Genomic DNA, 19019 nt, shown 5'->3' with positions numbered 1-19019 from the left:
GTCTTCTCAGTACCAGGAGAGAGTCTGCAGGTGATGACATCACTGAAAGGGGAGCCTGGAGACCAGCCTGCGTGGGCACATCTGCAGCGCTGGATTACCTGCCACCTCACCCAGAAATTGCAACAGACCTGAACAAAGGACGTAGGTATTTATAAAATGTTTCACGAGGTAAAAAACAAAACAAATAAAGTACTAATTGGGCTAGGTTGGTTACATTTTGCCTAGAGATGGGCTTTAATAAAAGCAGAATTCTGCTGGAAAGCTAGCATTGGTACTTGTCATGGCCTGGGGGTGACCATTAACCGTCCAGCACCTTCAAAGACAAGTGGAAGTATGGTCAATGTGACACCTCTCATTTTATTATTTCCGCACTGTCTCTGCTTATTATAAACGGAAGCTCTGTGTTCTTTCCAGCTAACTGAAAAAAAGCTTAGTGTTACACTAGACTGGCGGACAGTCACCCAAGGGTCCCTGTGCAAGAACAATTTTTAGACCCTTTATTCAACTACTGCCCAAGTACAGACACCAACTGTGAAAGATGGGTAGATGTAGATGAAGAGTAGCCTTTGCCATTTCATGGGTTCAAACCGCAAACGCCCATTACATCCAGTTCAGGTGGCATCAGTTCGAAAATAAGGGAAGCGTTCTACATGTCTCCATTCCAGTCAGGAAACTGATAAGATGCTCAATAACCAACACAACTTGGATAATACAAACTAGGAGCATGGTAACCGTATTATGAAGAATGTCTCCCTCTTTTCACCTGCCATGGAAGTCATGGCAGGTGAAATTGGCCCAACCTACATCTGGAATAATATAATTATACTGCATATCTGCCCATAACTGTTATGCCGCGTACACACCATCACTTTATGTGATGAAAAAAAATGACGTTTTTAAAAACGTCACTTTAATTGACTGTGTGTGGGGGAAAACGTCGTTTTATGTCTTCTAAAAAACGACCAAAAAAAATTGAAGCATGCTTCAATTTTATGTGTCGTTTTTCAAAAGTGCACTTTTTACTTCACAGAAATTGACCGTGTGTAGCAAAAAACGTCGTTTTCTAAGACGTTTTTTCATCCACGCATGCCCAGAATCTACTTATGAAGCAAGCTTCAATGGTAAAACGTGGTGGAACGTAACCTCACTTTGCAAGAACATTGTGAGAAAAACGATGGTGTGTAGGCAACTTCGTCTTTGAAAATTGAAGTTTCAAAAACGTCATTTTTTACTTCACAGAAAGTGTCGTTTTTTTTCATCACATAAAGTGATGGTGTGTACGGGGCATTCGTTTTTTTTTGTTAAAGCAGTGTCAAAGAACATTTAGGTATTCTTTTTGTTGCATTTATTTTTGCATATTTATACACATTTGGGTTATTTTGCCCTTTGAAGTGAAAATGTGGTGGTGGTGTTTTTTTTTTTTTTTACTTTCTAACAAAAGTAACTGGAAATTAAGTTTTACAAACAATCGGCTATCCTTTAAAACAGCGGTCTCCAAACTTTCTATAGAAAGGGCCAGTTTATAGTCCTTCAGGCTTTAGGGGGGCCGGACTGTGCCCAGTGGGCGTAAACAATGTCCAACTTTTGGTATTCGGGGGAGGAATAGTTGGTGTCAGTAGTGCAATAGTGCCCCATTTTTGTTAGTAGAAGGAATTATGATACATTGCTGGTATGAGCAGCAGGAATAATGCCCCATTGTTGGTATAGGTGGCTGCAATTCAGCCCCATTGTTGGTATAAGCGACAGGAATTCAGCCCCATTGTTGGTATAAGCGACAGGAATTCAGCCCCATTGTTGGTATAAGCGACAGGAATTCAGCCCCATTGTTGGTATAAGCGACAGGAATTCAGCCCCATTGTTGGTATAAGCGACAGGAATTCAGCCCCATAGTTGGTATAAGCGACAGGAATTCAGCCCCATTGTTAGTATAAGCGGCAGGAATTATGCCCCATTGTTGGTATAAGCGGCAAAAATTATGCCCCATTGTTGGTGTCAGTGGGAGGAATAATGCCTCAAGGGCCAGATAAAGGCAAGCAAAGGGCCACATCCAGCCCCAGGGCTGCAGTTTGGAGACCACTACTTTAGAGTAGAAAAAGTTATTAATGGTTACACAACTGTAGCACAGAAAAACTAAAATGACTCTCACCCTAAAGTGATGAAATCAATTAGAAGTGTTTTTTTTTTGTACGAGGCCTTAGTTGATGTATACTGCCATTTGGCAATTGACATTATTTGGTCTACTTTGTAGCTATTATGGCCAGCAATGTTTTTATGGTTGGGTTCCCTTTTGCATGTGATTTTTTTTTTCTCCATTATTTTGTGCACCCTCCTGTATTTACTTGCACTTACAGTTCTGATGTAACAAGGCATAACTCATCTAAGTGTTAAAGATACAGATCAACATGATGTAATTGCATCACTGGCTGTGCTTGGATAGGTTTGCATGCTCCAGTTTTGTCATTGAGTTATCATCAAAAGCTGTCAGCAAAGCCTTGCCATTGGCTGGATCAATACAGTATGTTAATTGTGTATCGGTTTTCAACTGTCAGGTATGTTGGATCTCTGCCAGACACAAAGATCATTAGAACCTTTCATGCTAAGGCTGTTTTTCTTTTTTTTTTTTTTTTTTTTTTTTTTTGCACTGGAGCATTTTCGTAATGAATATCTGTTATTTACAGAGCAGCCATAATTGAACATGATGGTTTATCTGTTTTTTTTTTGTTTTTTTTTGTACGTTTTATTTCTTTTCAGGATGCAGCACACATTTAGAGGGCACAGTATGCATAGTTGTATCTAATTTTCCTTTGTTTAGCTCAGGGGTGCCCAACCCTTTTGAAGAGCGAGGGCCACTTAAGCAACTTGGTAATCTGTCTCGGGCCACAATATGGGCCATCTGATCTGACATTACGGAAGGGGACAGATACCCTTCTGTTCTATTTTAGCAATTCGAATTGGAGGTAGGCGTGTGTAAACGGACACAAGTCTGTTTACATCTGCTGCTCCATAGAGGTGAACGGAGGGTCCAATTGGGTCAAACTGATCGTGAGAAAAGGGCCTAAGGCTGCTTTCACACTGATGCGCTGTGGTTTACACACACCGCAGTAGCAGCGCAGTGCACCTGTGACTTTCCAGCGTGTTGGCTGCACTTTGCCATATAATTCTATTATATCCTGCAGGTGTGGTGCACTTTCTGTTTTTTTACCTGCGGGCTTGGTGTACTTTCAGAGTGCATTTGGTGTTACTCCGCTTGTGACAGGAGTTGGCGCTATACAGGAAGCATTGGCCGCTTGCTTCCTCTACCTCCGTCTTCATTCACAACACTGATGCTCTGGAATGGTAGGTAGGCGAACCACGATCTGGGCTTTCCAACCCTTCATCCCAGAGAAGGAGGTCGCGGGCCACATCAGAGGGCTCTGCGGGCCACATCAGAGGGCTCTGCGGGCCACTGGTTGGGGCACCCCTGGTTTAGAAGTTCTGCTTCAAGGCAGTTTTAGATGGTTAGGTGCATTTTAGAGTTTCTGTTTGGCTCCTGGACACGAGAATTTTTTTTTTCTATAAACACGGCTAAACTGTGCAGGTACTCAACCAGTATGAATGCCACCATTGACAAATCAGTAAATTAGAAATGTCCCCTAAATATAGACGTTGGTTTGACAGTGCCGGTGTGAATGAGGCCCTATGTAGGCAACTATCAATTTGTATCTTCAAGCCAACCGCACTTATTCACAATAATGGATTGTTCCGATACATAGCCAGGGGGCAGTAAAAGTAGCGAATTGAGCTGCATTTTTATCGCCCTATCCAACTGCTGACCTGGAGGATAGGCAGACAACCAGGGCTTTTTACATGCTGTGAAGCTTTGCTTTGCTTACAGCAAAAATGAAACCCCATTGCATTCGGTGGGAGACCCATCACTGAACATGTCACATTCAAGTTACTGGGACCACGGTGCAACCATGTGCAATGCATGTGGGTGTGGTACAACAGTGCAGCTTTTTGAGGGTTAAAAAGAAAGGTGCTGAGGACACGACCTATAGCCTCCCAGTTACCTGTCAACCACCATCTAAAAAGTGACCCATTGTGAATTGCTTTTCAGAGAAGCATCAAGGGTTATTGCATGTGAGAACAAGCCCTAACTGGCATGTTTCTCAGCACGGACATGAGATCCCTACAGCACACTTCAGTAGACCCAGAAGTGTGCTATAGGGGAGATGAATAGGGTCAGAATACAAGAGATAAGTGAAACCGTATGTAGCCTGTCCCCAGTCTCTGACCATTTCCAATAATATTTTTGAAACTTCCTTTTTCAGCACTGCAATACCCTCAGGGCCAGATCCACGAAGAGTTTACGCTGGCGTATCTATTGATACGCCGCGTAACTTCTAGTTTGCTCCGGCGTATCTTTGTTTTGTAGCCACAAAACAAGATACGCCTGAAGCTGGGCTAGATCCGACTGGCGTATGTCTTACGCCGTCGGATCTAAGGTGCATATTTACGCTGGCCGCTAGGTGGCGTTTCCGTCGATTTCCGCGTCGAGTATGCAAATTAGCTAGATACGGCGATCCACAAACGTACGTCCGGCCGACACATTTTTTTACGTCGTTTCCGTAAGGCTTTTTTCGGTGTATAGTTACCCCTGCTATATGAGGCGTATCCTATGTTAAGTATGGACGTCGTTCCCGCGTCGAATTTTGAAAATTTTCCGTCGTTTGCGCAAGTCGTTTGGGAATAGGGCTTTGCGTAGAATGACGTTCAAGTCGTAAGCATTGGCTTGTTGCGGGTTAATTTCAAGCATGCGCACTGGGATACCCCAACGGACGGCGCATGAACCGTTCAGAAAAAACATCATTTACGTCGGGTCAAGACGTATTACCATAAAACACGCCCCCATCTCATCCATTTGAATTGCGCGCCCTTATGCCGACACAGATACACTACGCCGCTGTAACTTATGGCACAAATTCTTTGAGAATACGGGAAATACGCTGTAAGTTACGGCGGCGTAGTGTATCTGAGATACACTACGCCGGCCGTAAAGAAGCGCCGCGCTTCGTGGATCTGGCCCTCAGTGTTTTATTTGTGAATCCCCCCCCCCCCCCCACGCACCCCCCCAAGGATGTAAGGGACTGAAGTAGAGGCACCTATTTCTAGTAATTTGACTGACCCTGCTCTAGCAGAATCATTTTATTTTATGGTTGTATGGCAATACCAGATATCAGCAGCAGGCGGTGCTACAAATTCAGTCTAAAACTGCTGAACTTGATGCTGCAGAGCTTGCCAGAGTTATTTAATACAGCCAATACAGCTAAATAATAGTACTTATTTAAAGAAAAGTTCAGAAAAAAAAAACAATATGGCCTGGTGATCTTGCCTATATTCACATGTTTAACTAGAAAAACACAAAAAGGTTTTCATTTTCTGAAACGGCTATATATTGCTTTATCATGCAAATTGTGTTCCCTCTTCTAAATTATGTCTGTGACAAACTGCACTGGAAATTGGGTTTGTGTATAATTCTAGAAGGGATTTAATGAAGATGGATAATCTCTATACTTGAATGAGATTATCTGTTTTGCTGTACAGTGAGTACATCCTTAAGTGACTATGTGATTGCGTATATAGCACATGTACACTAAGCGACTCTCTCTCTCTCTAATACCTGCTTTGCTCATGCAGTCCAGAACCGTTTCCTTGTAGCAGCACACGTCAATTAGTGAAAAACATGCTGTGAAAAGTGTCGGGACTGCTGACACCTGGGAAAATTTAGTACCGGCAATCAATATGATTGTATTGATATTGTACAGTTCACTTACGAAGCACTCGAGTTCATGTGTACTAGTTAATCAAACAAGAACCTTTAACCTTTCCTAGAAAATGAAAGGAAGTGCACTATTAGGTAAGATAGTGAGGCTGGTTCATCCTATTTATAAATTTTAAACTTTTTTAGTTGGTTAATTATTTGCCTGATATGCCGACATGATGGCCTTTTTTCTTTCTTTTTTTTTCTTTTTAATCAAAGCTACTCTCACAAGCCTTCTAGCTGCTCCATTGCCACTGTGCCTACCCCAATGCAGCTTTATGGATCTGATGACTCTGGCTGAGCCTTGGGTTACCGCACTAGGACTCGGCCTCAATGAAGATGCCTCCTGCACTGGATCCTGCATGGTTGCTCACCATGGCACATTGACTGGCATTCACTTGCATTGAGGGAGCCACAGGGTGGTTGAGGGTTATGGTCCATCAGTGGTGAAGACATTGTGGAGGGCAAAGCTTGGATGGGCCTTCTCCCTAATATCCTGCTCTGGTGTTGAAGACCTCTTTGACTGTAAAGCCCCATACACACTATCAGTTTCCCTGCAGGTTTTTCTCTTCAGGTTTACCAAAACCATCTAATATGAGGTCAAACCTCAAGAGTTTCAATTTGTATGCAATCAGGCAGGCCCTTGCACCACATGGTTTTGGTAAAGCTGAAGAGAAAACCTGCAGGAAAACTGATATAGTGTGTATGGGGCTTAAGTTGTGCAACAAACTTCTGTCCCTCCTTTCCTGTGCCTTGACCCCTCCATTCCAGGTGCAGCCCTCAACTTGTGCCTGCATAAAGGAGGATCTTGGGCCTCAAGGTAGACCATTGCAAATCAACATTCTGGCAACATGAGGCAAACAGATGTCTTTAGACTGCCCGCTGCATCTGACCTGCAAGGCCAGACTTTATTTGGCATGGTTGATTTCCAACCTGGCACTGGAGTCAGGGAAACAAACCCTTTTCTCTAATGGCACAGAAAGTTGTCATGATAAATGGCAAGCGGAGTCCTGGAGGTCCTGGATGTCCTCTCGCTGTGGGGGAAGCTTGAATTCCCATTAACATGCTTGAACTCAGGGAAATTCGGTTATCCCTTCAATGCTGAACCTCCTCAGCTGTGAGGTCACCCAACCAGAGTACTGTTGGGCAATGCTAGGCAGTGGACTACATCAACGAGAAGTTGCACTGCACAATGTGATGCAGATTTGATTCTCGCTTGTGCTGAACTGCATGTTCCGGCCCTGTCTGACATCCACATACCTGGTGTAAAAATATTTAGTAAGTGGATTTTTTCAGCCATCCGCATCTGGATTTGAGGGAATGGGCTCTTCCAAGCATTTTGCCACAAGTGAGCGACACCAGACATGGAACATCCAAATTTTAAGGGCAAACTTTATAGGCTTGGTCCCCAAGGTCCAGAGACCCTCAAGCATTTGCAGTGGATGCTTTGGTGTCACCATGGAATGCGTTCAGCCTGATCTACTGTAAGGCCTTCCTCTACAGCTCCTCTCTCAGCTGCCCCATAGGATTAAGATGTAGGATTATTTTGCATCAACCTGGTACAGAAGGAGAAGGTACTCAGACGTACTCTTGGCAGACACTCTGTGGGCTCTACTATATTGTTTAACCTTCTTTCTCAAGGGCCGATCTACCATCCTGCTTCATGATCCCTGGCTTTATAGCCCAGGTTCTGATTAGATAAGGTCATCCCTTTGCTCTGAATGGCTAGGCAATCGCCTTCTTGCAACCATCGCACCTGAAAGGCTTACCACATGGGATGGGATGCATTCAGTCATTTCTTCATTTTGGCAAGGACCAGCATCTGTCTGAGTACCATCAATGGGCAAATATTGTCTCTGGCTGTTCTGTTTCAGAGACTGTTGGCCTCTAAAGATGGTTTTTCTGCAGGGTGTTGCTCACATTACATTCCCCTGTGACTCCATGGGACCCTATCGTGGTTCACCTATCAGAGACCACACTTTAAACCCATTCTAAATATCTCAACGTCTGACCTCACTCGCAGAGTGGCCTTTCTTGTTGATTTCACCTCTGGGTAATTGGTTGCCTTATGTTTTAAAGAGGCTTATCTAGTGCAACACAATGACAGGGTTGTCCTGGGGCCTAACGTTCTCAGTGCAGGAGGACAGAGGCAGCATTGGATTGATGCTGCATCCACCTAGGTGAGTATAAGGTTGGTTAGTTGTTTGTTTTTTTGTTAACCCATGCTACTCTTCTAAAGAATATGTTAACCCAACATTTCATATTCCTGATATGTGTCTGTCGTACCATGTACTTGTGTTTAAAAGAATCCTGTTCTTTTGTATTACTACTTTTGTGTGAAATACCTAGTGTTCCTGCCAGTCCCCCTGCTCGCCTATATCAAACTGACCACACTAGGCATGAGAGCACATCCTTCCCGACATGGTCCTCAATGATCAGACCAATGCTAGCAAGCTCCCCTTGCACAACCATTCACTGGAAAGATCAGTATACTGCTGTTTCTCCACCCATACCTCTCTGAGCCACTTATGGAGCTGAAAACAGAGGTCATGTGATCACTTATAAAAAAGAAAAAGGCTAATTTACAATGTGTGTGTTTTTTTTTTTGTATGCAGTATATATACACATATATTTTATTTTATTTTTTTACCTTTCATTTCTATTTTAAACAGAATTAGTTATTTTACAAAGTAAGGGTTTATATATACTTCACCAGCTGCTCATATGCAACATAGTGTCTGGTATGAGGTGTGGTTAGGCCAGATCAGCACAGACATTTCATAAAGGTCTATCAGCCAGTACGGCATGCATTTCTTGGGTGTCCCCAAGGAATTCCCTTAAATTGTGGGGATTATCTCTCACTTCCTGTTTTGGCTTTGGGACAGGACGTGAGAGTAAATATCCCCAATGGGACAAAGATAGCGGAAATAAACCTTACAGGGGTTATAACCCTCCCTTGCTCTATCCAATATGATAAAAAAAATGTTTTGCCTATAGTTCTATATAGATAACCATCTGTGTGCAGCAGCCCCCCTAATACTTACTTGTCTAAACTCCCCCTCGATCCAGCGATGTTGCATGAGACTCGACTGGCCAGAACTCTCTCTCCTGATTGGCTGACACAGCAGTGGAGCGCCATTGGCTTCCACTTCTGTCAATGAGCCAATGAGCAGGAGGGGGGCCGGCCTGCAGCTCTATGTCTGAATGGACACACGGAGCTGCAGCTTGGCTTGGGTGCCCCCATAGCAAGCTGCTTGCAGTGGGGGCACTTGTCAGGGGGAAGGGGCCGAAGAGGGACCTGAGAAGAGGAGGATTTAGGCTGCTATGTGCAAAACCACTGCACAGAACAGGTAAGTTTGACATGTTTGTTGTTTAAAAAAAAAAATATATACTTTAGTATCACTTTAAGTTACACATTTATCTGTTTTCCCTCATATGCATTTAATTCGTCCAGTTAATAAGTGCTGCTCTCCCACGGTGTTATTGCCTCACTGGGAGTACAAAGCTAATGTTTTTTTGTGTTTTTTGTGTTTTTTATGCTTAGATGTGATTTAAAACATTTGTGCTTTTTCTGATACTCGGCTACAGCAAAAAATAAATAAAAAATTACAGACTGACTGACTTGATGGAGTGCCTGTAGGCCGTTGCGGTGTGCGTTTTTATTAGGATTGTTTAGAGACCACAATTCTTCACACCGTGAAGTGCCATTTTTTTGTCTCTGCAGTGCAGACTGTGCAAGGATATAGAATGAGGTGTTGTGGTAAAATAATACATTGTATAACAGAAAATATAAAGTTTTTTTGTATGTTTGTATGTTTGTTTGTGTGTTTTTAGTTTTTTTTTCACCTTGTGATAATCTGTGTTCCATTTCAAGGTTTACGAATCCCAGCTAACTGTGAACTGGTGGTTGGAGGAGAGCCACAGTGCTGGGCAGAAGGACATTGCCTTCTGTTTGATGACTCCTTCCTGCACACAGCATTTCATGAAGGTAGGGTGGATTGCTGGAAATGGCTCATATCAAGCAACGGTTTGGTTAAAAAAAATTACCTTACTTTTTTGGCATTTGATTATCAGGAGCAGATGCCAAAGAACTTTTAATCAATTCATTTTAGTGCAGTGTTATAAGAGCCTACAATAGCTGTTCTATTTCACTTTCTGCCATTCTGTGTACCATGTACACTAGCTAGGGTTTAGCCAGTGCTGCAAATGTGGTTTATTACCGCCTACAGGAAATACACCTGTAGAGCTATGCTTGGTTCAGCTTCAAACCGGTAGCAATTGTACAGTGAAAATTGAGAAATGGTAGCTCCTAAATTAAACCTCTTAGGACTGATTTTTCTGTGCACAAAGAAAAACCTGACCACTTTTTTTAAAAGTCATCCCTTATTTTATTTCTTTTTTTGCATGCTCCCAGGGAGACAAAAAAAAAAAAGAAGCATAGGGCCAGATTTAGATACATTTACGTTGCTCCACGGCAGCGTAACGTATCCCATTTACATTACACCGCCGCAGGTTTACAGCGTAAGTGCCTGATTCACAAAGCTCTTACCTGTAAACTTGCGGCGGTGTAACGTAAATCCGCTCGGCGCAAGCCCGCCTAATTCAAATGGGGCGGGCACCATTTAAATTAGGCGCGTTCCCACGCAGAACGTACTGAGCATGCTCCGACATGCATTGCGCTAAATGACGTTGCACGGACGTCATTTGTTTAGACGTTAACGTAAATGTCGTCCAGCGCCATTCACGGACGACTTACGCAAACGACGTGATGTTTTAAATTTCGACGCGGTAACGACGGCCATACTTAACATTGCTTAGAACACCAAGGAGGTAGCCATAATTTTACGACGCGTATCTCGACGGAAACAATGTAAATTTAGATCGACGGGCATCGCGGACGTTCGTGGATCGCCGTAACTAGTCATTTGCATATTCTACGCCGACCGCAATGGCCTCGCCACCTAGCGGCCGGCATAGAATTGCATCCTAAGATCCGACAGTGTAAATCAATTTCACCTGTTGGATCTTAGGGCTATCGATGCGTAACTGATTTTACGAATCAGCCGCATAGTTAGGATGGGCGGATCACAGAGATACGACGGCGTATCAGGAGATACGCCGTCGTATCTCTTTTGTGAATCTGGCCCATGGTGCCTTGAAACTGGGGCCCCAGTACATATAAGGAATAGCTAATACTGTGACAACTTGTGATGTCTCATTTCCCTTTAAGCAGCCCCTACATTATGATCATAAAATATAGAATATATGTATATGAACATAATAATCAATTTTAACATATTTATTTACAAGAAGTGCTAGCGCAAATACCTGGTAATAGAGATTAGTGAACAGGATGGAAAGTATGATATGCTGGACATTGACAGACACCCAGGGAGAAAGATTGTGGGGAAAAACAAAAATAACTCCTAAAACTAAAATGAATTTGCAAGTTTGACATTAAAAGGATCATGGGTAGCTGGGCACCACCATGTATGAATGTAAAAAACAAAACATTTAGCTGGTGATCGGAGTCAAGTCTAAGGCCTCGTACACACGATAGGTTAACCAGACGTGCCGTAAAACATAACGACGTGCTGAAAAAAACAAAGTTCAATGCTTCCAAGCATGCGTCGACTTGATTCTGAGCATGCGTGGATTTTTAACCGATGGTTGTGCCTACTAACGATCGTTTTTTTTCCCATCGGTTAGGAATCCATAGGTTAAATTTAAAGCAAGTTGGCTTTTTTTTAACCTATGGTTAAATAACCTATGGGGCCCACACACGATCGGTTTGGACCAATGAAAACGGTCCATCAGACCGTTGTCCTCTGGTTAACCTATCGTGTGTACGAGGCCTAAAGGTCAACATGCGAAGTTACAGAGTGGTATGATTTAAAGGGACTATTTTATTGACAAATGGCAGCATTAGTGTTGGTAGCACTACTTATCCTAAAGCTGGCCGTAGATGGTGCGATTTTCTTTTCTACAACTGTGGGTTGCAGGAAATAATCACTCAATTCCCCCATAAACACAGTCAGTGATGATGGGGGAATCCCTAACACAGAGACGGGGGTAGGGGTCTCCCTGCTGTAATTATTGCTAGCTGCTATAACTGCTGGCAATGATTCAAACAGTGTACGGGCAGTTTTAATGATGGATCCCTGGATGGCTGGTGTGTGTAAACAAACCAGTCAGGGATCCTCTGTGATGATATTGATCAAACATAGGAATTTAGTTGTTTGCCAAACTGCAAACTGGTTGGGCTTGCGTTGTACTTTGTTGACCCAAAGCTCTTCCCTATCTGTCATGTGGTCTGCATTTCTTTGGTGTGAATTGTATTTTGGACCTGCCATATTTGAGTAGCCTCAGAATGTATGTCAAACCTTCGATCCTTGTTTTTTTTTTGTACTACATCTTGTGTGGTTTTAAATAAACAACTCCTTGAAGCCAAGGCTTGGGAGGATATTACAATAGCATAAGTGGTTTGATTCAACAAATATACAGGGCTTGATTGTCTAAATGTTTCCTCCAATATTGGCCATATCATTTTGTAGACTTGATACCACACAGATCAGTGGTAAAATGTATTGTGGAAGATCTATTTAAAGAGTCCTTGACATCAATTTAAAAATGCAGGTAAAATCACAAACAAATCAAGTATTTTAAATGTTTTTTTTTACATTTGTATTCTATTATCGCAACTCCAGGAAGAGTTGATTACCTAGTACAATCCTCTTTTCTGCTTGATCATAGCCCTCTGCTTTTCTGGGAGGGGAGTATCTGATTACTCCCTGTGCTGCTCCTTCATCCTTGCCCTCACCTCCCTACCTAACCCTTTTTATGTAGCTGCCGGGCAAGGAGCGAAGGGGAATATTATAGAGCAGAGGTCTTCAAACTATGTCCCTCCAGTGGTTTAGGAACTACAATTTCCATCATGCCTAGTCATGTCTGTGAATGTTATGCCGCGTACACACGATCGGTTCGTCTGATGGACCGTTTTCATCAGACGAACCGATCCTGTGTGGGCCCCATCGGTTTTTTATCCATCGGTGAAAAAACGTAGAACTTGTTTTAAAATTATCTGATGGTTAAAAAACCGATAGAAAAAAACGATCGTCTGTGGGCACGTCCATCGGTTAAAAATCCACGCATGCTCAGAATCAAGTCGACGCATGCTTGGAAGCATTGAACTTCATTTTTCTCAGCATGTTGTTGTGTTTTACGTCACCGTGTTCTGACACGAACGGATTTTTAACTGATGGTGTGTAGGTACGACTGATGAAAGTCAGCTTTATCGGATATGTGATGAAAAAATCCATCAGTCCGTTTTCATCGGATGAACCGATCGTGTGTACAGGGCATTATGCCGCGTACACACGATCATTTTTCAGCATGGAAAAAAATCGTTTTTCCAACTTCATCATTAAAACGATGTTTCCTACACACTATCGTTTTTAAAAAATGATCTAGCAAAGTGCGGTGATGTACAACACGTACGATGGCACTATAAAGGGGAATTTCCTATCGCCTTTGGGATGCTTTAGCTGATTCCGTGTAAGTAAAAGACGATTCGCGCTTTTCTGTCTGTTACAGCGTGATGAATGTGCTTACTCCATTACGAACGGTAGTTTTACCAGAACGCGTGCTCCCGTCTCATAACTTGCTTCTGAGCATGCGCGGGTTTTTTACGTCGTTTTAGCCCACACGAGATCATTTTCTACAACCCAAAAAACGACATTGTTTAAAACGACGTTAAAAAATGCAGCATGTTCGAATTTTTTTTTTTTCGTCGTTTTTCAGAAACTGAAAAATGATGTGAAGCCCACACACGATCATTTTAAATGACATTTTTGAAAAACAACGTTTTTTTAATGCCGAAAAATGATCGTGTGTACGCGGCATTAGAGTTTTTCAATGCCTCATGGGATGTGTAGTTCCGCAACAGCTGGAGGGCCGTAGTTTGAAGATCCCTGCTATAGAGTGCCACTTGAGTGACAGCTGTGGCTGCTGACATCACATCCAAGATCGCAATATGAGAGTTTCAGAAAATCCTACAATAGGAAGCTTTCACAAGCAAACATAAGTTAAATGCACATATAATCTCTATTGTAGATTTTTGTTGGAATGAATGTTAGAGACTGGGTCTCTTTAACCACTTAAGCCCCGGACCAATATGCTGCTAAATGCCCAAAGGCGTTTTTACAATTCGGCACTGCGTCGCTTTAACAGACAATTGCGCGCTCGTGCGACATGGCTCCCAAACAAAATTGGCGTCCTTTTTTCCCCACAAATAGAGCTTTCTTTTGGTGGTATTTGATCACCTCTGCGGTTTTTATTTTTTGCGCTATAAACAAAAATAGAGCGACAATTTTGAAAAAAATTCAATATTTTTTACTTTTTGCTGTAATAAATATCCCCCAAAAACATATATAACATTTTTTTCCCCTCAGTTTAGGCCGATACGTATTCTTCTACCTATTTTTGGTAAAAACAAATCGCAATAAGTGTTTATCGGTTGGTTTGCGCAAAATTTATAGCGTTTACAAAATAGGGGATAGTTTTATTGCATTTTTATAATTTTTTTTTTTTTACTACTATTGGCGGCGATCAGCGATTTTTTTCATGACTGCGACATTATGGCGGACACTTCGGACAATTTTGACACATTTTTAGGACCATTGTCATTTTCACAGCCAAAAATGCATTTAAATTGCATTGTTTATTGTGAAAATGACAGTTGCAGTTTGGGAGTTAACCACAGGGGGCGCTGTAGGAGTTAGGGTTTACCTAGTGTGTGTTTACAACTGTAGGGGGGTGTGGCTGTAGGACTGACGTCATCGATCGAGTCTCCCTATAAAAGGGATGACTCGATCGATGCAGCCGCCACAGTGGAGCACGGGGAAGCCGTGTTTACATACGGCTCTCCCCGTTCTTCAGCTCCGGGGAGCGATCGCGACGGAGCGGCTATAAACGAATAGCTGCGCCATCGTCCCGGATCGCTCCCCGCGGGAATCCGACCGCCGCATGTAGCAGGGGGATCCCGATCGGACCCCCCACCCGCTAGAAGGCAAGGACGTACCTGTACGCCCATTTGCCTGTACGTGCCATTCTGTGGACGTACATATACATGCGGGAAGTGGTTAAAATGTATTTGTTGTGATATCATAAATTCTTCCGTGCATGCAACCACCTATATATTTCCATTCTCTTATGCCTTTTGGTTTTTTTTTATTCTAGGTTCAGCAGAAGACGGACCTCGAGTAATTTTTATGGTCGATCTGTGGCACCCCAATGTGGCAGCAGCTGAACGTCAAGCACTTGATTCGATATTTGCTCCCGGACGCTGATTCAGTTCCACCACTTGCAACCGAACATCTATGCTCATGGGATCTTGCCTCAAAAAAAAAAAAAAAAGCTTGTCTCTAACAAAATCCATTCTGTGTATAAGAACTATGTCTTATGTTCTCTATTTAACCATTGGCTTCTCTATAGGTTTCCATTGTAGAAATGTGACAAAGAAGTATATGCATCAATCAACGTACAACTCTTTCACGAGAGAGCACTGAACTCTACTCAGCAGAGGAGAGCACTGATATGGTGGCTAAGGCTCCTAGCACCATATTAACTAAACAGCACAAACCAACATTTAGCTTCAAGGCTTATTGTAAACGAGGCAAAAACCTGGGAGACCCCTTTATAGGCGCATATAGTAAAATATCAAAGCATTCAGGGAATGGCTGGGAATCCTTCACAATGCTCAGTTTTGTTCTCCCCTTATGAGATTTTAGCAAAAATTGTAGTATTTCATATTGCAGCTAACACCATATTTTCCATTCTCTACTAGAATGCAGCACTACTATAGTATGTTTCATGTTACTACTGTATATTTATACAACTCTGAAATACAAGTTTAGGAAGTGACCTAAAGCAATGTATTTGTTGACGTGGACAAGGCCACAGAGTCTTCATGTCAAAATTGATCAGCCATGTAGGATTATCTTCTTGCTCACTCAGACATGCCGAGGTATTACACCCTCATTAATCACGTTGGGGAGGTCTCCCTCTGCTCAGCCATGGCTAGACAAAAAAAAAAAAGATCTTTTTTTAAAAAAAAAGATACTGCATTCTGCGATCGTTGTATACAACACAAATCCTTTGAATGCAGCTTATAATGCTGAAATCATAAAATTTAAATAAAAACGGGACTTTCTTCACTGGTCCAAATTTCTAGAGACTTTTTTTGAAAGTGACATATAGAAATAATTATTAAATTGTCTTTAGATTTCTCTTAAAATGTACAAGAGCTCACTTGTGTAGCCGTGGGCATTGGAAGGGCTTGGTCAAAGTTATTTTTAAGGAATTTCAGAGATCTTCTATCTTTATCCGACCAAAGTGTTTTTTTGTTTTTTCCGTTTGATAAAAGGGAACATTTCCAGTACGTCTGTCTAGTGTTCCAGCTCCAGAATTGAGGATCTGTTTATGGTGGTTGTAAAGCAGCCATATTGTCTTTAATGTGGAAACGAAAAACTTTTTGTTGTCTTGTACTTCGCAGTGCAACAGACTTCATTTTGTTCCATAATAAAAAAAACAAAATGTGTCTAAAAGATAAAAATCTATACTGTGGTACTTAAAAATAAAAACTATAACATGGTTGCATTATAAAACATTGGCCTTTAAAACTGGTAATTTTGAAATAAGGTAGGCGCCTGGTAAGAAGCACCTTGGATCTGAAAATGTTTGCTTTGGAACCACTAAGGTAATTTTTTTTTTCTCATATATCCTGGAAGACTTTTCAAAAGATTTTTAGGGGCATCCAGCCGAAAATGGTGTGTGTTGTTTTTTTCTTTTCTATCTGTTTAACCTGACAATGCATGAGTACAACTAGCCTTCTTACTACATTGAATACTCTAGCTGTAATTAACCTGGGGTTCTGGAAACATAGACGTATTCCTTAGGCTGCATTCACATCTAGGCGGACGAAATCGCGGCGTTTTGTCGCCGCAAATCGCGGTAAAAATAGCGGCGTTTTGTACCGCGATTTGCGGCGACAAAACGCCGGTATTGTCCGCCTAGATGTGCCCCAAGATGACCCCCTCTATGGAGATAATTGCCATCTCCTAGCCGAACGCTCGAAGACGCCTGAAAAAAAGGTCCGGGACCTTTTTTCACGCGGCAGGCGACAGGCGTCCGGCGTTCGGCTTGGAGATGTGAACCATCTCCATAGAGGGACATCTGTTTTCAGCCCTCTGGCGGCAGCGGCGTAGCGCTACAGGCGTAAAAACGCCTAGGTGTGAATGGGGTCTAAGTCTATGGTTTTATACAGTGCCTTGAAAAGGTATTTATACCCCTTGAAATTTTCCACATGTTACAACCAAAAAATGTATATGTATTCTATTTGATAGACCAACACAAAGTGGCACATAATTGTGAAGTGAAAGGAAAATGATAAATGGTTTACAATTTATTTTTATTTTTTTTACAAATATTTAAAAAGTGTGCAGTGCATTTGTATTTAGCCCCCCTGAGTCAATACTTTGTAGAACCACATTTCAATGCAATTACAGCTGCAAGTCTTTTTAGGTATGTCTCTACCAGCTTTGCACATCTAGGGGCAGATCCACATACATACGCTGCGCCCGGCGCAGATGTCAAATACGCTACGCCCGCTGTAACTTACTTGGCTTTGGTTTGAATCCTCAACGAATTTGCGCCGTAAGTTACGGCGGCGTAGTGTATCTCTCACGGCATAATGGCGCGGAATTCAAATTGGGCGGGTAGGGGGCGTGTTTCATTTAAATGAAGCTTGTCCCCGCACCAAACGAACTGCGCATGCGCTGTCCGTAAAAACTCCCAGGGTGCATTGCTCCAAATGACGTCGCAAGGACGTCATTGTTTTCAACGTGAACGTAAATGGCGTCCAGCCCCATTCATGGACGACTTACGCAAACGACGTCAAATTTTCAAAATTAGACACGGGAACGATGGCCATACTTAACATTGAGTACGCCACCATATAGCAGCTTTAACTATACGCCGGAAAAAGCCGAACAGAAACAACGTAAAAAAATGCGACGGCCGGTCGTACGTTCGTGGATCGTCGGAAATAGCTAATTTGCATACTCATCGCGGATCACACGGGAACGCCACCTAGCGGAAGCCGAAAAATTGCATCTAAGACCCGACAACGTACGAAGACGCACGCCTGTCGGATCTAACACAGATGCCGTCGTATCTTGTTTTGTGGATACCAAAACAAAGATACGACGCGCCAAATTTGAAATGACGTGGCGTATCAAGAGATACGCCGGCGTAATTTCTTTGAGGATCTGCCCCCTAGAGTGTAATTTTTGCCCATTCTTCTTTGGGAAAATAGCTCAAGCTCTGTCAGATTGGATGGAGAGTGTCTGTGAACAGCAATTTCCATTTTTTTTTTTTTTTTTACAGATTCTCAGTTGGATTTAGGTCTGGACTTTGGGCAATTCTAGCACATTAATATGCTTTGATTTAAACCATTCCATTGTAGCTCTGGCTGTATGCTTGGGGCCACTGTTCTGCTGGAAGGTGAACCTCCACCCCAGTCTCAAGTCTTTTGCAGACTACAACAGGTTTTCTTCTAAGATTGTCCTGTATTTGGCTCCACCCACCTTCCCATCAACTCCGACCAAATGTCCCCTGCTGAAGAAAAGCATCCCCACAACATGATGCTGCCACCACCATGGTTTACAGTGGGGGTGGTGTGATCAGGGTGATGTGCAGTGTTAGTTTTCTGCCACACAGCATTTTGCTTTTAGGCCAAAAAGTTCAATGTTGGTCTCATCTGACCAGAGCACCTTCTTCCACATGTTTGGTGTGTTCCCCACATGGCTTCTCACAAACTGCAAACGGGACTTCTTATGGCTTTTTTTGCCACTCTTCCATAAAGGCCAGATTTGTGGAGTGCATGACTAATTGTTGTCCTGTGGACAGATTCTCCCACCTGAGCTGTGGATCTCTGCAGCTCCTCCAGAGTTACCATGGGCCTATTGGCTGCTTCTCTGATTAATGCTTTCCTTGCCCAGTCTGTCAGTTTAGGTCGAGGGCCATATCTTGGTTTGCAGTTGTGTCATATGCTTTCCATTTTCGCATTATGGATTGAACAGTGCTGCCTGAGATATTTAAAGCTTGGGTTATTTTTGTTATAACCTAACTCTGCTTTAAACTTCTCTACAACGTTATCCCT

The 19019-nt window shown here is 42.6% G+C and overlaps 1 protein-coding gene across 2 annotated transcripts in view; it reads left to right on the top strand.

Annotated features, from left to right (window-relative positions):
- ASPHD2 (aspartate beta-hydroxylase domain containing 2) overlaps positions 1-16019 on the top strand; it is an 81887-nt gene extending 65868 nt beyond the window's left edge. For both annotated transcript variants that reach the window (XM_040351266.1, XM_040351258.1), the window contains exons 3-4: positions 9675-9788; positions 15038-16019. In XM_040351266.1, coding sequence (XP_040207200.1) covers positions 9675-9788; positions 15038-15147 — 224 coding nt within the window. In that variant the 3' untranslated portion in view covers positions 15148-16019. The remainder of the gene's footprint in view (positions 1-9674; positions 9789-15037) is intronic.
- Positions 16020-19019: the final 3000 nt, after the last annotated feature.

The sequence above is a fragment of the Rana temporaria genome, chromosome 1 (genome assembly GCF_905171775.1).
Source record: "Rana temporaria chromosome 1, aRanTem1.1, whole genome shotgun sequence".
NCBI classification, from domain to species: Eukaryota; Metazoa; Chordata; class Amphibia; order Anura; family Ranidae; genus Rana; species Rana temporaria.
The sequence above is the reverse complement of the archived record's forward strand: the minus strand, read 5'-3'. Positions and strand labels throughout refer to the sequence as shown.